This window comes from Pelodiscus sinensis, chromosome 2 (genome assembly GCF_052426305.1).
Source record: "Pelodiscus sinensis isolate ZL-2025 chromosome 2, ASM5242630v1, whole genome shotgun sequence".
Lineage (NCBI taxonomy): Eukaryota > Metazoa > Chordata > Testudines > Trionychidae > Pelodiscus > Pelodiscus sinensis.
The window spans coordinates 2,761,257-2,776,106 of record NC_143053.1 but is presented as its reverse complement, the minus strand read 5'-3'; the positions used below and the strand labels follow the sequence as shown (position 1 = coordinate 2,776,106).

General features: G+C 63.3%; 1 protein-coding gene across 6 annotated transcripts in view; it reads left to right on the top strand.

Annotated features, from left to right (window-relative positions):
• The first annotated feature begins 204 nt into the window (after nucleotides 1–204).
• Nucleotides 205–14,850, top strand: part of ZFTRAF1 (zinc finger TRAF-type and ring finger containing 1) — a 41,572-nt gene continuing 26,926 nt past the window's right edge. Inside the window, exon 1 of one of the 6 annotated variants that reach the window (XR_012901154.2) lies at nucleotides 205–611. Coding sequence is in view for 1 of the 6 variants with exons in the window: in XM_075919918.2 (XP_075776033.1) it covers nucleotides 303–611 (309 nt within the window). In the remaining 5 variants the exon portion in view is untranslated. Of the gene's footprint in view, nucleotides 612–3,193; nucleotides 3,240–5,134; nucleotides 5,185–5,386; nucleotides 5,432–5,938; nucleotides 5,948–14,850 lie in introns of those variants that run through there. The other 5 variants (XM_075919918.2, XM_089776110.1, XM_089776112.1 and 2 more) reach the window with 5 other exon arrangements.

Below are 14,850 nucleotides of genomic sequence, written 5' to 3'. Positions count from 1 at the left end.
CCCCGCCCCCTGAGTCCTTCCCTCCCTCTAGCCCCTCCCCCGCTGTTTTGTTCCTTCTCCGGGTTCGGGAAACAGCCCCTCAGAAGAGGCCAGCGGCGGGGGCGGGGCCAGGCCGGGGGGCGGGGCGGCGGCCTTTGTGCTGGTAGGCGGGCGGCGCGTCGGGCCCGCCCCCGCGGCGCGCTGATTGGCGGGGCCGCGGCGCCGCGGCAGCGGGAGGAGGCGGCGGCCAAACAAAGATGGCGGCGCTGGCGGGGTGAAGCGGCGGCGGAGTCGGGCCGGCAGCAGCGCGGGGCGGCGGCGCCATGTCCGGGGCGGAGGAGCGGGAGCCCGGCGGGGGCGGCGCGGCCTCCGCCTCCTCCTCGGCCGCGGCCTCCTCCGCGGCGGCGCTGGGCGAGGCGGCGGGGCCGGCGGGGCCCGAGGAGCCGGGGCTGCTGCTCGGCGGGGCCCGGCCGCACGCGGAGCCCGCCGCCGACCCCGACGCGCCGCCCAAGAAGCGCCTCAAGGCGGCGGGGCCGGGCGGGGCCGAGGGCAGCGTCAAGCTGGAGGAGCGACTGTACTCGGTGCTGTGCTGCACGGTGTGCCTGGACCTGCCCAAGGCCTCGGTCTACCAGGTACCCCCCCCCTGCGGAACCCCCCCTGCGGAACCCCCCCTGCGGGACCCCCCGGGACCCCCCCTGCGGGACCCCTCGGGACCCCCCCTGCGGGACCCCCCCGCGCGGTGTGCCTGGACCTGCCCAAGGCCTCGGTCTACCAGGTACCCCCTGCGGGACCCCCCGGGACCCCCCCTGCGGGACCCCCACCCCGCCCCGCGCGGTGTGCCTGGACCTGCCCAAGGCCTCGGTCTACCAGGTACCCCCCCCGGGACCCCCCCTGCGGGACCCCCCGGGACCCCCCCTGCGGGACCCCCCCGCGCGGTGTGCCTGGACCTGCCCAAGGCCTCGGTCTACCAGGTACCCCCCCCGGGACCCCCCCTGCGGGACCCCCCGGGACCCCCCCTGCGGGACCCCCCCGCGCGGTGTGCCTGGACCTGCCCAAGGCCTCGGTCTACCAGGTACCCCCCCGGGACCCCCCCTGCGGGACCCCCCCGCGCGGTGTGCCTGGACCTGCCCAAGGCCTCGGTGTACCAGGTACCCCCCCGGGACCCCCCCTGCGGGACCCCCCGGGACCCCCCCGCGCGGTGTGCCTGGACCTGCCCAAGGCCTCGGTCTACCAGGTACCCCCCCGGGACCCCCCCTGCGGGACCCCCCGGGACCCCCCCGCGCGGTGTGCCTGGACCTGCCCAAGGCCTCGGTGTACCAGGTACCGCGGGACCCCCCCTGCGGGACCCCCCGGGACCCCCCCTGCGGGACCCCCCCGCGCGGTGTGCCTGGACCTGCCCAAGGCCTCGGTCTACCAGGTACCGCGGGACCCCCCCTGCGGGACCCCCCCTGCGGGACCCCCCCGCGCGGTGTGCCTGGACCTGCCCAAGGCCTCGGTGTACCAGGTACCCCCCCGGGACCCCCCCTGCGGGACCCCCCGGGACCCCCCCGCGCGGTGTGCCTGGACCTGCCCAAGGCCTCGGTGTACCAGGTACCGCGGGACCCCCCCTGCGGGACCCCCCGGGACCCCCCCTGCGGGACCCCCCCGCGCGGTGTGCCTGGACCTGCCCAAGGCCTCGGTCTACCAGGTACCCCCCCGGGACCCCCCCTGCGGGACCCCCCGGGACCCCCCCGCGCGGTGTGCCTGGACCTGCCCAAGGCCTCGGTGTACCAGGTACCGCGGGACCCCCCCTGCGGGACCCCCCGGGACCCCCCCTGCGGGACCCCCCCGCGCGGTGTGCCTGGACCTGCCCAAGGCCTCGGTGTACCAGGTACCCCCCCGGGACCCCCCCTGCGGGACCCCCCGGGACCCCCCCGCGCGGTGTGCCTGGACCTGCCCAAGGCCTCGGTCTACCAGGTACCCCCCCGGGACCCCCCCTGCGGGACCCCCCGGGACCCCCCCGCGCGGTGTGCCTGGACCTGCCCAAGGCCTCGGTGTACCAGGTACCGCGGGACCCCCCCTGCGGGACCCCCCGGGACCCCCCCTGCGGGACCCCCCCGCGCGGTGTGCCTGGACCTGCCCAAGGCCTCGGTGTACCAGGTACCGCGGGACCCCCCCTGCGGGACCCCCCGGGACCCCCCCTGCGGGACCCCCCCGCGCGGTGTGCCTGGACCTGCCCAAGGCCTCGGTGTACCAGGTACCCCCCCCGGGACCCCCCCTGCGGGACCCCCCCCGCGCGGTGTGCCTGGACCTGCCCAAGGCCTCGGTCTACCAGGTACCCCCCCCGGGACCCCCCCTGCGGGACCCCCCGGGACCCCCCCTGCGGGACCCCCCCGCGCGGTGTGCCTGGACCTGCCCAAGGCCTCGATCTACCAGGTACCCCCCCGGGACCCCCCCTGCGGGACCCCCCCCGCGCGGTGTGCCTGGACCTGCCCAAGGCCTCGGTCTACCAGGTACCCCGGGACCCCCCCTGCGGGACCCCCCCGGGACCCCCCCTGCGGGACCCCCCCGCGCGGTGTGCCTGGACCTGCCCAAGGCCTCGGTCTACCAGGTACCCCCCCCGGGACCCCCCCTGCGGGACCCCCCCGCGCGGTGTGCCTGGACCTGCCCAAGGCCTCGGTCTACCAGGTACCGCGGGACCCCCCCCGCGAGACCCCCCGGGACCCCCCCTGCGGGACCCCCACCCCGCCCCGCGCGGTGTGCCTGGACCTGCCCAAGGCCTCGGTCTACCAGGTACCGCGGGACCCCCCCTGCGGGACCCCCCGGGACCCCCCCTGCGGGACCCCCCTGCGGGACCCCCACCCCGCCCCGCGCGGTGTGCCTGGACCTGCCCAAGGCCTCGGTCTACCAGGTACCCCCCCGGGACCCCCCCTGCGGGACCCCCCGGGACCCCCCCTGCGGGACCCCCCCCCCCCCGCGTGGTGTGCCTGGACCTGCCCAAGGCCTCGGTCTACCAGGTACCCCCCCTGCGGGACCCCCCGGGACCCCCCCTGCGGGACCCCCCCGCGCGGTGTGCCTGGACCTGCCCAAGGCCTCGGTCTACCAGGTACCCCGGGACCCCCCCTGCGGGACCCCCCGGGACCCCCCCTGCGGGACCCCCCCGCGCGGTGTGCCTGGACCTGCCCAAGGCCTCGGTCTACCAGGTACCCCCCTGCGGGACCCCCCCTGCGGGACCCCCCCGCGCGGTGTGCCTGGACCTGCCCAAGGCCTCGGTGTACCAGGTACCCCCCCTGCGGGACCCCCCGGGACCCCCCCTGCGGGACCCCCCCGCGCGGTGTGCCTGGACCTGCCCAAGGCCTCGGTCTACCAGGTACCGCGGGACCCCCCCTGCGGGACCCCCCCGCGCGGTGTGCCTGGACCTGCCCAAGGCCTCGGTCTACCAGGTACTGCGGGACCCCCCCTGCGGGACCCCCCGGGACCCCCCCTGCGGGACCCCCGCCTCGCCCCGCGGGACCCCCCCTGCGGGACCCCCCAGGACCCCCCCCGCGCGGTGTGCCTGGACCTGCCCAAGGCCTCGGTCTACCAGGTACCCCGGGACCCCCCCTGCGCGACCCCCCGGGACCCCCCCGCGCGGTGTGCCTGGACCTGCCCAAGGCCTCGGTCTACCAGGTACCCCCCCGGGACCCCCCCTGCGGGACCCCCCCGCGCGGTGTGCCTGGACCTGCCCAAGGCCTCGGTCTACCAGGTACCCCCCCGGGACCCCCCCTGCGGGACCCCCCCCGCGCGGTGTGCCTGGACCTGCCCAAGGCCTCGGTCTACCAGGTACCCCCCCGGGACCCCCCCCGCGGGACCCCCCAGCGCGGTGTGCCTGGACCTGCCCAAGGCCTCGGTCTACCAGGTACCCCCCCGGGACCCCCCCTGCGGGACCCCCCTGCGGGACCCCCCCCGCGTGGTGTGCCTGGACCTGCCCAAGGCCTCGGTCTACCAGGTACCGCGGGACCCCCCCGCGCGGTGTGCCTGGACCTGCCCAAGGCCTCGGTCTACCGGGTACCCCGGGACCCCCCCTGCGGGACCCCCCCGCGCGGTGTGCCTGGACCTGCCCAAGGCCTCGGTCTACCAGGTACCCCGGGACCCCCCCTGCGGGACCCCCCCCGCGTGGTGTGCCTGGACCTGCCCAAGGCCTCGGTCTACCAGGTACCCCCTGCGGGACCCCCCGGGACCCCCCCGCGCGGTGTGCCTGGACCTGCCCAAGGCCTCGGTCTACCAGGTACCGCGGGACCCCCCCTGCGGGACCCCCCCCGCGCGGTGTGCCTGGACCTGCCCAAGGCCTCGGTCTACCAGGTACCCCGGGACCCCCCCTGCGGGACCCCCCCCGCGCGGTGTGCCTGGACCTGCCCAAGGCCTCGGTCTACCAGGTACCCCGGGACCCCCCCTGCGGGACCCCCCGGGACCCCCCCGCGCGGTGTGCCTGGACCTGCCCAAGGCCTCGGTCTACCCGGGACCCCCCGGGACCCCCCTGTGGGACCCCCCCGCGCGGTGTGCCTGGACCTGCCCAAGGCCTCGGTCTACCAGGTACCCCGGGACCCCCCCCGCGGGACCCCCCGGGACCCCCCCTGCGGGACCCCCCCCGCGCGGTGTGCCTGGACCTGCCCAAGGCCTCGGTCTACCGGGAACCCCCGGGACCCCCCCTGCGGGACCCCCCCCCGTGCGGTGTGCCTGGACCTGCCCAAGGCCTCGGTCTACCGGGAACCCCCGGGACCCCCCCCCCTGCGGGACCCCCCCGCACGGTGTGCCTGGACCTGCCCAAGGCCTCGGTCTACCAGGTACCCCCCTGCGGGACCCCCCCGCGCGGTGTACCTGGACCTGCCCAAGGCCTCGGTCTACCAGGTACCCCGGGACCCCCCCTGCGGGACCCCCGCCGTGCGGTGTGCCTGGACCTGCCCAAGGCCTCGGTCTACCAGGTACCCCCCTGCGGGACCCCCCGGGACCCCCCCTGCGGGACCCCCCCCGCGCGGTGTGCCTGGACCTGCCCAAGGCCTCGGTCTACCAGGTACCCTCCTGCGGGATCCCCCGGGACCCCCCCTGCGGGACCCCTCCGCGCGGTGTGCCTGGACCTGCCCAAGGCCTCGGTCTACCAGGTACCCCGGGACCCCCCCTGCGGGACCCCCTGCGGGACCCCCCCCCCGCACGGTGTGCCTGGACCTGCCCAAGGCCTCGGTCTACCAGGTACCCCGGGACCCCCCCTGCGGGACCACCCCGCGCGGTGTGCCTGGACCTGCCCAAGGCCTCGGTCTACCAGGTACCCCGGGACCCCCCCTGCGGGACCACCCCGCGCGGTGTGCCTGGACCTGCCCAAGGCCTCGGTCTACCAGGTACCCCCCCCGGGACACCCCCTGCGGGACCCCCCGGGACCCTCCCTGCGGGACCCCCCCGCGCGGTGTGCCTGGACCTGCCCAAGGCCTCGGTCTACCAGGTACCCTCTGGTACCTAACCTCCTCCCGGCCCCCCCTTTCTCCTGCTCAGTGAGCGTGGAGCTGCTCAAGGCCCCGGTACCCTGCAGGACTTTCCCATGATTGGACTTTCCCATGTCTTCAGTCTGCCACCTACTCCCTGGTACCCTAACCCATTCCTGGGCCCCCTGACTGTCCCCAGCCCTGCACAGTGTGCCTGGACCTGCTTAAGGGCTCTGTCTGGCAGGTACCCCACCCCGGTACCCTAACTCCCTCTGCCCCCCGCCCCTCCACAGTGTGCCTGGATCTGCCCAAGCCTTTGGTCTACCAGGTACCCACCAGTACCCCACAACATTTGCCGGTACCCCCGTTATGCCAACCGCCTCCTGGCCTCCCACACCCCGCATGGTGTGCCTGGACCTTCCCAGTGCCTCGGTCTACCAGGTACCCCCTCATATCCCCCAAGTCCTCCTGGGCTCCCCAACTCTCCTCCACCCCACACGGTGTTCCCGGCCCTGCCCAAAGCCTCGGTCTACCAGGTCCCCTCCTCCCCAAGCTCCTTCCTCCTTGTGTGGTGTGCCTGTCCGTTCCTTGATCTTTGTCTACCAGATACCTTCCCCCCAGGCTCCCCTTTCCACCCTGGGTTCCTGTGCCCAGTGTGCTTTGACCTCCCTTCCCCTACTCCACCCTGTGGACTTCCCTGGTATCCTCCACCCTGCGCTGTGTCCCTGGGCCTCTCCAAGCCCTTGGCCTGCTGGATCTGGAATCCCCGGGACACTACCCCCCACACCCAGCATGATTGGACTTTCCCATGTCTTCAGTCTGCCACCTACTCCCATCCTCCTGGGACCCTCTCACGATTCCCTGCTGGACCCCTGCACGCTGTGCCTGGGCCTGCCCAAGGGCTGGGTCTGACAGGTGCCCTGGGACCCTCCACCCCTCGGACCCTCCACCCCTCAGACCCTCCCAAACGCCCACCCTGCACGGTGTGCCTGGACCTCCTGGGAGCTCCAGCAAACGGGGCCATCACACCACAGTCCTGCTTTGGTGGGGAGGTCCCCTCATCAAACCCAGGGTCTGTGCTCTTCAGTGCTGTTCTGGATTCTCCTCTCTAAGGCTTGAGCGAGAGTCTCTGCTCCTGAGCATGATGGTTGCCAAGGAGAAGATGCAGGGGGTTATTTCTTCCTTGGTTTGCTGCTCACCAAGGGGGCAGGTGTTTTCCCATGGTTGCTCCGAAGGGCCTTGCCCCAGACAGTGTCTGAGGTGGGGCCTTGTTCTTTCTATGGCCCCTGATCTCATGGTTGAGGCATCACCTTGCTCCTGGTGTATTCTAGGGATGTTAAATATCGGTTAATTGAATAGCTGAGTAACCTCCTGAGTTCTTACCGGTTAGTCGAGTATTCTATAGTACCCAGGCGGGGCCGGCATCCAGTGTGCTCCGGCCCACTCCCCTGCCATCCTTGTTGCTGCCGCTGAATCAGCAGCTGCAGTGTGGAGTGCCATGCGGGAGATGGTCTGCAAGGGGAGTTTAAAAACCAGCTCCTCTTGTGGACTGGCTGCCTATCGCCCCATGCTGCTGCCTCTGATACAGAGGCAGCAGCCTCTCTCTGGTTCGGGGGGAGGTCTGTACTCCCGGACCTGGCATAAGGCAGAACTGAACCAGGCTGCTTGCCAGCCTAGCTCCTAATACACTTGAAATGCAGAGCCGCAGCGGGGGTAGGTCCCAGACCCATTGCTGGCCAGCTTGCTAAAAAATTGACTTGGGCAAGGGGGGTGGAATGTGTGTAGTCTGTAGCGTTAACCTGTAAGCTTTTGCTTATCTGTTAATCGACTGCACTATTACATCCCTTGTGTATTCCTCCCACACGGTGACTCCCAAACTGTGTGTCGTTCTGGAGAGGAATAGGCTTTGCAGAAGAAAACAGGGATCCGGTTGTATTCCCACAGGAAGGAGCAGGCTACAGTATGTCTCTTGGGGGACTGTCAGCTGGCAAGGGGGTGTTTGCTTCACCTGGGAAACAGACCTTCCCTAGAGGAAGAGGTACCAGGAAAATCCTGTTCTGTTTTGAATCTTTTACTAAATTAGCTTGATCCCGTAGGCCAGCTTGATCCCGAAGGTTGGGTTAAGGTACACAACTCCAGCTACACAAAATATGTAGCTGGAGTTGGCTTCCCTTAAGCGGAGCTTGGCACAGGCGTCACAGAGGGAGGCCGACAGGCACAAATGCTTCTGTCAGCTTCCCTTACCCCTCATGACTGCCAGGGATACCAGTGCGCCTGGAGCTGCCTTCAGATGATTTAGCAGGCCTTAACTAGACCCGTTCAATCGAGCGCTAGAAGATTGATCTCCAGAGCAGCAAGTGACTCCAGCAACCCATCCCTTAGCCAGGCTGGATAGGCGACAGACGTCTCTGGAATACAAACAGCGATGATGCTTCGAGGCCCTAGAAGTGCCAGGGTATTGAGGGCCTGCTGTGTAAATATGTGCAGGTGTTGGGGGGGGCCACCCAGGTCCCTTTCCTATCTTGCCGCCTCTCTCGCAGGCAGGCAGTTCTCAGCCTGAGGTGCTTGCGTGTCTCCTTGCAATAGGAGCTTGGGCTAATCTGCAGCCATTTGTAGGTGGCCCTGGTAGATACAGCCGGTGTCCATTTTGTGGGACGCTGGCCCCTGGCGCTGCTGAGGCGCTGTGTGAGGCCAGCTGCCCCTCCCTTACGAGCCCTGAGACTTGGAATGCGGGGGAGCATTTCAGGGTGCACGGACCGTTCTGGCATCTTCAGGCCAGCAAGGGGAAACCAGAATGGACTTTGGCCTAGCTTCCATGCACCGCAGGCTGATGGGAACTGCGCGTTCCCTCTGTCTCGCCGGCTCTGGAAAAGTCCCTGGTGGATGAAATCCCCAAAGATAATCCGGTTGCTGGAGACACCAGGGCAAGCCTGGAGCATTGCCGCCTTGCGGGAAGGAGAGTTGAAGCAATCCAGCGGCGGGAAGCTTAGTATGACTTGCATTTCATTGCTGTGAGCGGAGCCCTTTGAAATGCTAGCACGCTGCCTTGAATTAGCCAAAAGCCGACCTGCAAAGGTCATTGCCTTGGTGATGTTCCACGTGGCTGGGCAGACCCTGCCCTCACTAATGTGACCGGGGCTGGGCTGGGCTGTCTCAAGCCAGCGCGCTCTCCTGCTCGGTTTATTTCACGTGCAGCTGTATCACTCGTGTTAAGGGTTACAGGCTCAAGGGATTCTGTAAAATGGCTGCTTGCTCTAAGGCAGACTGGTGTGAGGAGCAGGTCTGGTCGCAGAGACACAGGGTTATGCAGCTGAACAGAACCCGGCTGACTGGGGATACACTGGCTCTCGCCCTGGGGTGTGCTTTCCCACAAACGAGCACCCCACCGCGTGTTCTCCCTGAGCCTCGGTCGGTACTGGGCTTTGCTGGGAGGGAAGCGTTGTGTGGCAATTTGTCAGCTGCTGCTTCTAAAACAGCCTGTTTCCGCCTCTGGGCCCTCTCCCAGTTGTCTGCCTAGTGCCCTAGAATTATTTTCCCCGAAAGACAAAACAATTCAGTGTTCACTTCCTTCCCTGCAGCGAATAGGTAAACTAGGGCAGGCTGCTGCTGGCTGCCTTGCTGTGGGAGTTCCGGCAGCGTTGCACAATGGGCCCTTTGTGGAAGAGGGCACTCAAGGTTTTGGATTGCCACAAAACAACAGGCCGCCCTTACAGGCTAGCAAAGCAAACGATTGTGAATTTCCTTTGGGAAAGGCTGGTGTGTATCACCCTGTGGAGCTTCAGGGATTCCCTGGGCAGACTGACCGAGGAGCATTTAAAATGTTCCTGGAGAAATGCAAGCAGCTGTGACCAGCAAGTGGTTTTCCTGCCCCCACCAGCTGACGGCAGGGCTGGCTTGGGCGTGTCCTCGAGTGGCTGTTGCTTGACTTGCTTGTGCTAGCTTTGTGTCCAGATGTGTCTTGTGTTTCTTATGCCGTCTTTGAGGGCTCGCGTATGTCTCGAGGCACCTGACTGAATTTGCGTGGAAGGGTGGCTTTGTGGTGACAAGGCGTCAGGCCTCCGAACATGGGAGTTGAACCCGTATCTCTAGGTCTACAGTGACACCTGGAGCTGGCCCCTCCCGCTCCGGGCCTTGGTTCTGCATCCCTGAGCTACGGGTCTGTGCGTGACAGGGGTGCACACTCGAGTACCGGGGAGGAGCCGAGATGCTGCAGGGGATTGGATGTAGGGGAAGTGAGCACTTTCTGACTTGGGACACCCAGCTCTTGTCTAAGTGGGGGCAGCACTTCCAGCTGCCCCTGTTCTGAGACCTGCAGGTGGTGGCGTGGCTCAGGAAGGTGCCTTGTGTGTGGTTACGGCTGTCCGTTGGAGACGATTGCTCTCCCGATTGAGGAAGGAAGGTTACATGCTTAAAGCACAGGACGGGCTTCTGGGCCTGGCAGCGCTACCCCTTCTCGCTCTGGCTGGGCAGTGCAGGGGGCAGACGAATGTGCCCCTGCCGGGGGATGTGCCACCCCTCCTCCGGCTGTGCCTGCTGGAGCTGCAGCAGCCATGGAGAGGCGCGTCTCACCAAGCAGCTGCTGTGAGAGGGGCCTGGGGCAGTCTCTGTCCTGAACCCCTCCTCCCCAGCCCCACCCCAGAGCGATGATTTAAATGAAGAAAAACAAAACTGGAGCTAAGGACCCCAGCAATGCCGGGTAGATCATCTACTTTGTCGCTGCGTGGTGAGCTAGGCACTCGTGCTCCCTGCCGGGGGCGGGGGGGAGGAGGACCAATCCACTGTGCTGAAGCTGGTTAACTTTTGGCTTTCTGCAAGGCTGCGGTGAGAATTGCGTGGGGACCGAATACTAGTCCCGAGCATAGTTCCCTCGAAGGTGCGCACCAAGACTTCCGATCCCGCCCACCTCCTCAGCAGAGCTGTGCAGTGGCTGCTGAGCTGCTCCTGGGCAGGGCCGTGTGGTAGGTGGCTGCCCCTCCCCTGGGGCAGCTGAGCAGCCACCCATGTGGCCCTGGCTCTCGCTTCCACCCTTCGCCAGGGCTGGAGCTGTGGCCAGGGCAGGCCATGTGGCAGCTGCCAGCGCTAATCTGCAGCCATCTCCATGTGCTGAGCACTGCCCATCCCTTCCATGCATGGTGGGGAAGGCTGGGATTCCTGCCCACGAGTGGTCCAGCAGGGAGGTTCAAGTGTTTCCTTCAGGAAGAGTGTCCCAGGCTGGCGGGTTGAAAGCAGGGACCGGGTTCTCCTGAGTTTTCGCTGTGGGCGATTTGATCGTTCCCAAGGGTGTATCCGCGTCAGGGTGATCAGGAAGGTCCAGATGAATGAACTAGAGCTTTGACTCCATGCCTTCCATTAACTCATCTGAACTTCTGGCTGGCCTGGTGCAAAGCAGCCCCACGCTCACGATAGGTAGGAAGAAGAAACAGCCCCTGCCCCTCAGGTCTTGCAGCCTAATCCTAGCCACTCAGCCCCACGCTGTGTACCTGGGTAGGGAGGGCTGGGCGAGGAGAAGAGCAGCATCAGTCAAGTCATGGGTAGGGGAGTCCATTTGGTAGGTCTGTGAACTGGCCTTCTGTGGGCTCCCTTTGAGTACGTCTAGACTGCAAGCTTCTTTCGAAAGAGCATCCGCACCTCAAAACCAGATCGAAGAAGTGAGCTGCTTTTTTTGGAAGACCGTCCAGACTGCACGGATGCGCTCTCGATAGAAAGCCCTGATTCCTATTCACACAATGGCCACCAGGGCACCTGTGGCTTTTTATTGCCTCTTCTTTCGAAAAAGTCCCTGTTCTGTGTCCACATGCCTTTCTTTGAAAGAACTTTCGAGAGAGCCGCCCTTCCTTGTAATTTGAGGTTTACCGGTGCTGAAAACCCCCCTGTGTTCTTTTGATTTAATTTCGAAAACGCAATTGCAGTGTGGATGCAGGTGAAGTTTTTTCAAAAAAACGGCAGTTTTTTCGAAAAAACAATGTAGTCTAGACATACCCTTTGAGCGGCACTGGGAGGGAGCCGGACAGCTGCCTCTCAGCCTACTAGTCGCATGCAGTAGCAGTGTTCAGCATTCATGTGGCACCTCCCCCGTGTTCTGCATCTGTTCTTAAAACCGTCCCTTACACTCATTAAGGAAGCCTGGGATTGCTGCTGCTCTAATCCATACGTGCATGACGAGCAGGGGTTTTCCATTGCACGCTGCCTCTGTTACACCAGTGGGTGCATTTCTCCTGTCGTGGTAACACGTTCCGCTTCTGTCTCTTTCCCTCAGTAGATCCCCTGCTATCAGTTGCACTTGAGGCCCACAATGAAAATCCCCAATGAGGTGCTGAAAGGCACCCACAACAGCTGTCACTATCTTTGTACATCTAAGGACTGAAACTTCCAGGGTCTGTAGGCAAGTGTGGCTCTTCTGCCCACGCTGTCGGTTCATTGGCCAGCTAGCTCTGGCTACTCGCTATCCGGATGTCTTTGGTGTCACCAAGCAAACTGCGAGCCATTTGGGGCCGTGCTCTTTCTCAGCAGTTGCATTGGGGGTGTAAGAGCATTACCCACCTGTGCGTTCTCCTAATACACATTAGAGGTGCCGTCTGAACGCTGCAGACTTGAGGCTTTTAATTATCCCGCTGATCTGGGATTGTGGTGGTAAAACTGAGCCTAATGCACAACATCTCACTGCCTACATGGCTCTAGGAGCTGTGGGTTGGATGAACACACATTTGTACACCCAGAGGATATGTTGACGTTGTTCAGGGGGTATGAATACGGGTAGCATTTACTGCAATACCTTTAACCCTCCCCCAAACCTAAGCATTAAACTCTGGAAACAGCCACTTACCAGGTGCATTGACATGAAACATTTTATCCATAAATAACACTTGGTCAACATGAGCCGTTTCAGGCGAATGTTAATATTTACTCAAGACCTCACATGCTGAAGCTTTGGAGATCTTGCTCATGGACTTCATATAGCTGGCTGCTGTCCCAGCTGTGGGGAGTTTATAACTAGGGATTACAGGGCAGTTAGGTGTCTGTAAAGTGACAGTATTGGTAACTGAATGTGCTGTTCAGAGTTGTCATTGTCTCTCTCGTACATCTCAGACACTTGAACAACTGAACTAACGTAGCCTAGGGTGTCAGCGTTGGCTTGGCGGGCAAAGTGGCTGATAGCGGAGCTCGTGGCCTGCGTAGACAATAGGCTCTGTAAATGTTATGGTTAAGCTGGCTTGGTTCTGGTTTTACAAACTCTTACTAGCTCAGTAAGGAGTAGAGCCAGCCTTGGATGAGTGCACCCCATGGGACGGCTAAACCCCCCAAATTCCTCCATCCTCTTGCAATATTCAGCTCTCAGCACCCCAGAGCTCCTATGTCCATGGGATTTCACACCTTCCTCAACTTCCCAGGACCATGAGAACTGAAGGGTAGGGAGCCTGACAGCTGTTCTCTTCAGCTCATTAGGCAAAAGCAATCTACGAACTGAAGCCCAGTGAGGAAAATCAGTCCCAGGGTCGGACAGCCACTGACGAGGCCTTGTGGCACTTACGAGGTACCCTAGAGGCCTGGTCCTGCCAGCAGGTACTATTGCAGCTCTTGTGCTTACCGTGTAATCTGAGTGTCCAGAGCCGGAAGGGGCCACTGTGATCCTTCAGCGCGTCCTGCCTGCGTGAGACAGACCGGAGGCCTTCCCCCAAATCCTTCTGAGAGCAGCGCTCCGAGGGTCTGTCTACACTGCATTCCTCTTTCCAGAGGAATGCAAATACAGCTGAGCAAAATTGCAAATGAAGCACGGATTTGAATTGCCTGCACTTCATTTGCATAATCGCGTCCGGGCACTGTTTCGGAATACCCTATTTCGAAGAAAGAAAACACTGTGTAGACGCAGCTATTTCGAAAGAAAACCCTTCTTTGGAAATAACCCTTAAACAAGGGTTTTCTTTCGAAATAACCACGTCTATGCAGCGTTTTCTTCCTTCGAAATAGGGTAGCTCGAAGCAGTGCCCGGACTTGATTATGCAAAAGAAGGGCGGGAAATTCGAATCCGCGCTTCATTTGCAATTTCGTTCATCTGCATTTGCGTTCCCCTCTTGAAACAGGAACGCAGTGTCGACATCCCATTAGTGAAATATCCCATCGGTGTTCAAACGTGATAGTGAGGGAGAATCCACCACCCCCTTGGCAAACTGTGCCTGGGCATAATTACTCTTTAAACTGTCTTATTTCACTCGATTTGGTTGCTTTCAACCTGCAGCCATTGACTCGTTAGCCCTTTCTCCCTCAGTGCTGTAATGTCGGCATGTACTAGATACACGTGGGGGTCAGATAAGCTACTGTGGAGAGCTTTTAACTCTCTTGTGCCTTGTGCCTTTGGCATCTTAGCTCCCTCCTACTGCATTTCTTGGCACTGTAGACCAACGTCGAAAGTCTTGGAGGCTGTTGGGTATGATCCGTTTCAGCCAAACATCTGTAGAAAATACTGACTGGTGAGCAGCCCTCCAGATACAAGCAAGGGCCTTGTCTCCTGGGACTAAGGGCTTGGCTTTCAAAGGGGTTGAGGTGCCTAAGAATGCAGGTACGCAGCTATAGCTTCATGTTAGGCCCGTGGCCACGGCTGGATTTCAGGCATTCATTTGCCACCAGGGTTTTTCTGATGCTGAACATGACCCTGGGCCGGCATTTAGGAGTTTGCAACCTAGAAGACGACCTTGCTCCAGTAGGGATCTTGGCTGGCCAGGGCTTTGGGGCTCAGGCCATACATTAGGCCTAGAAATGAGGCTGAGAGTCGAAGACTGGTGGAAAGGAGAGCAGTGCCCTTTGTCTGGGGGACTGCACATGTTCCGTGTCCTCTGAAGCCCAGGCTAGAGCAGGTGTGGATTTATAGTGAGGGTATGTTGAAAATGTGGTGCCCGTCTGTCACTTATTGATCTTCTATAAACAGGTTTAGCTCTTGGTGTGCTGGAGTGATCTCAGATTCTACCAGTCTGTAGTTATTGAAACATCAATTTTACAGCTGAAGGCTTGCTAACGTAGGCTTCATACGACTTGAGTGCTCCTTTCCTGGGGAGATGAGTGGTGGAGGGATGTTTGGAAGAGGGGAGAGAACCGTGCTGGCTGCTGAAGACAACTGGCTATTGGTGACTTCTGGGCACTGTGGAGGTGTCTGCTGCATGGTGTCTTTCCAGGTGTTGTCTTTGGGCAAGAGCCTCTGTCTTTTATAAGACTCCCTCTGCTCGGCTGATCTACAGAAAAAATATTCCCAACCTCTCCGGGTTGGGACCATTCTCTGAGCAGATGAATCACTAATCTTCGCCATGGCGGGGTCAGGCCTGGCCTGGCTCCCTTCCTGCCGTAGTGGTGGAGATTAAACTGCTCCCTGGCTCTGCTCGGATCGCCGTAGGCAAGCGCTCTAATTCCTCCCGGCTGATCCCCTGCCGTCTGCGTCTTGTTGCTGGCTCCC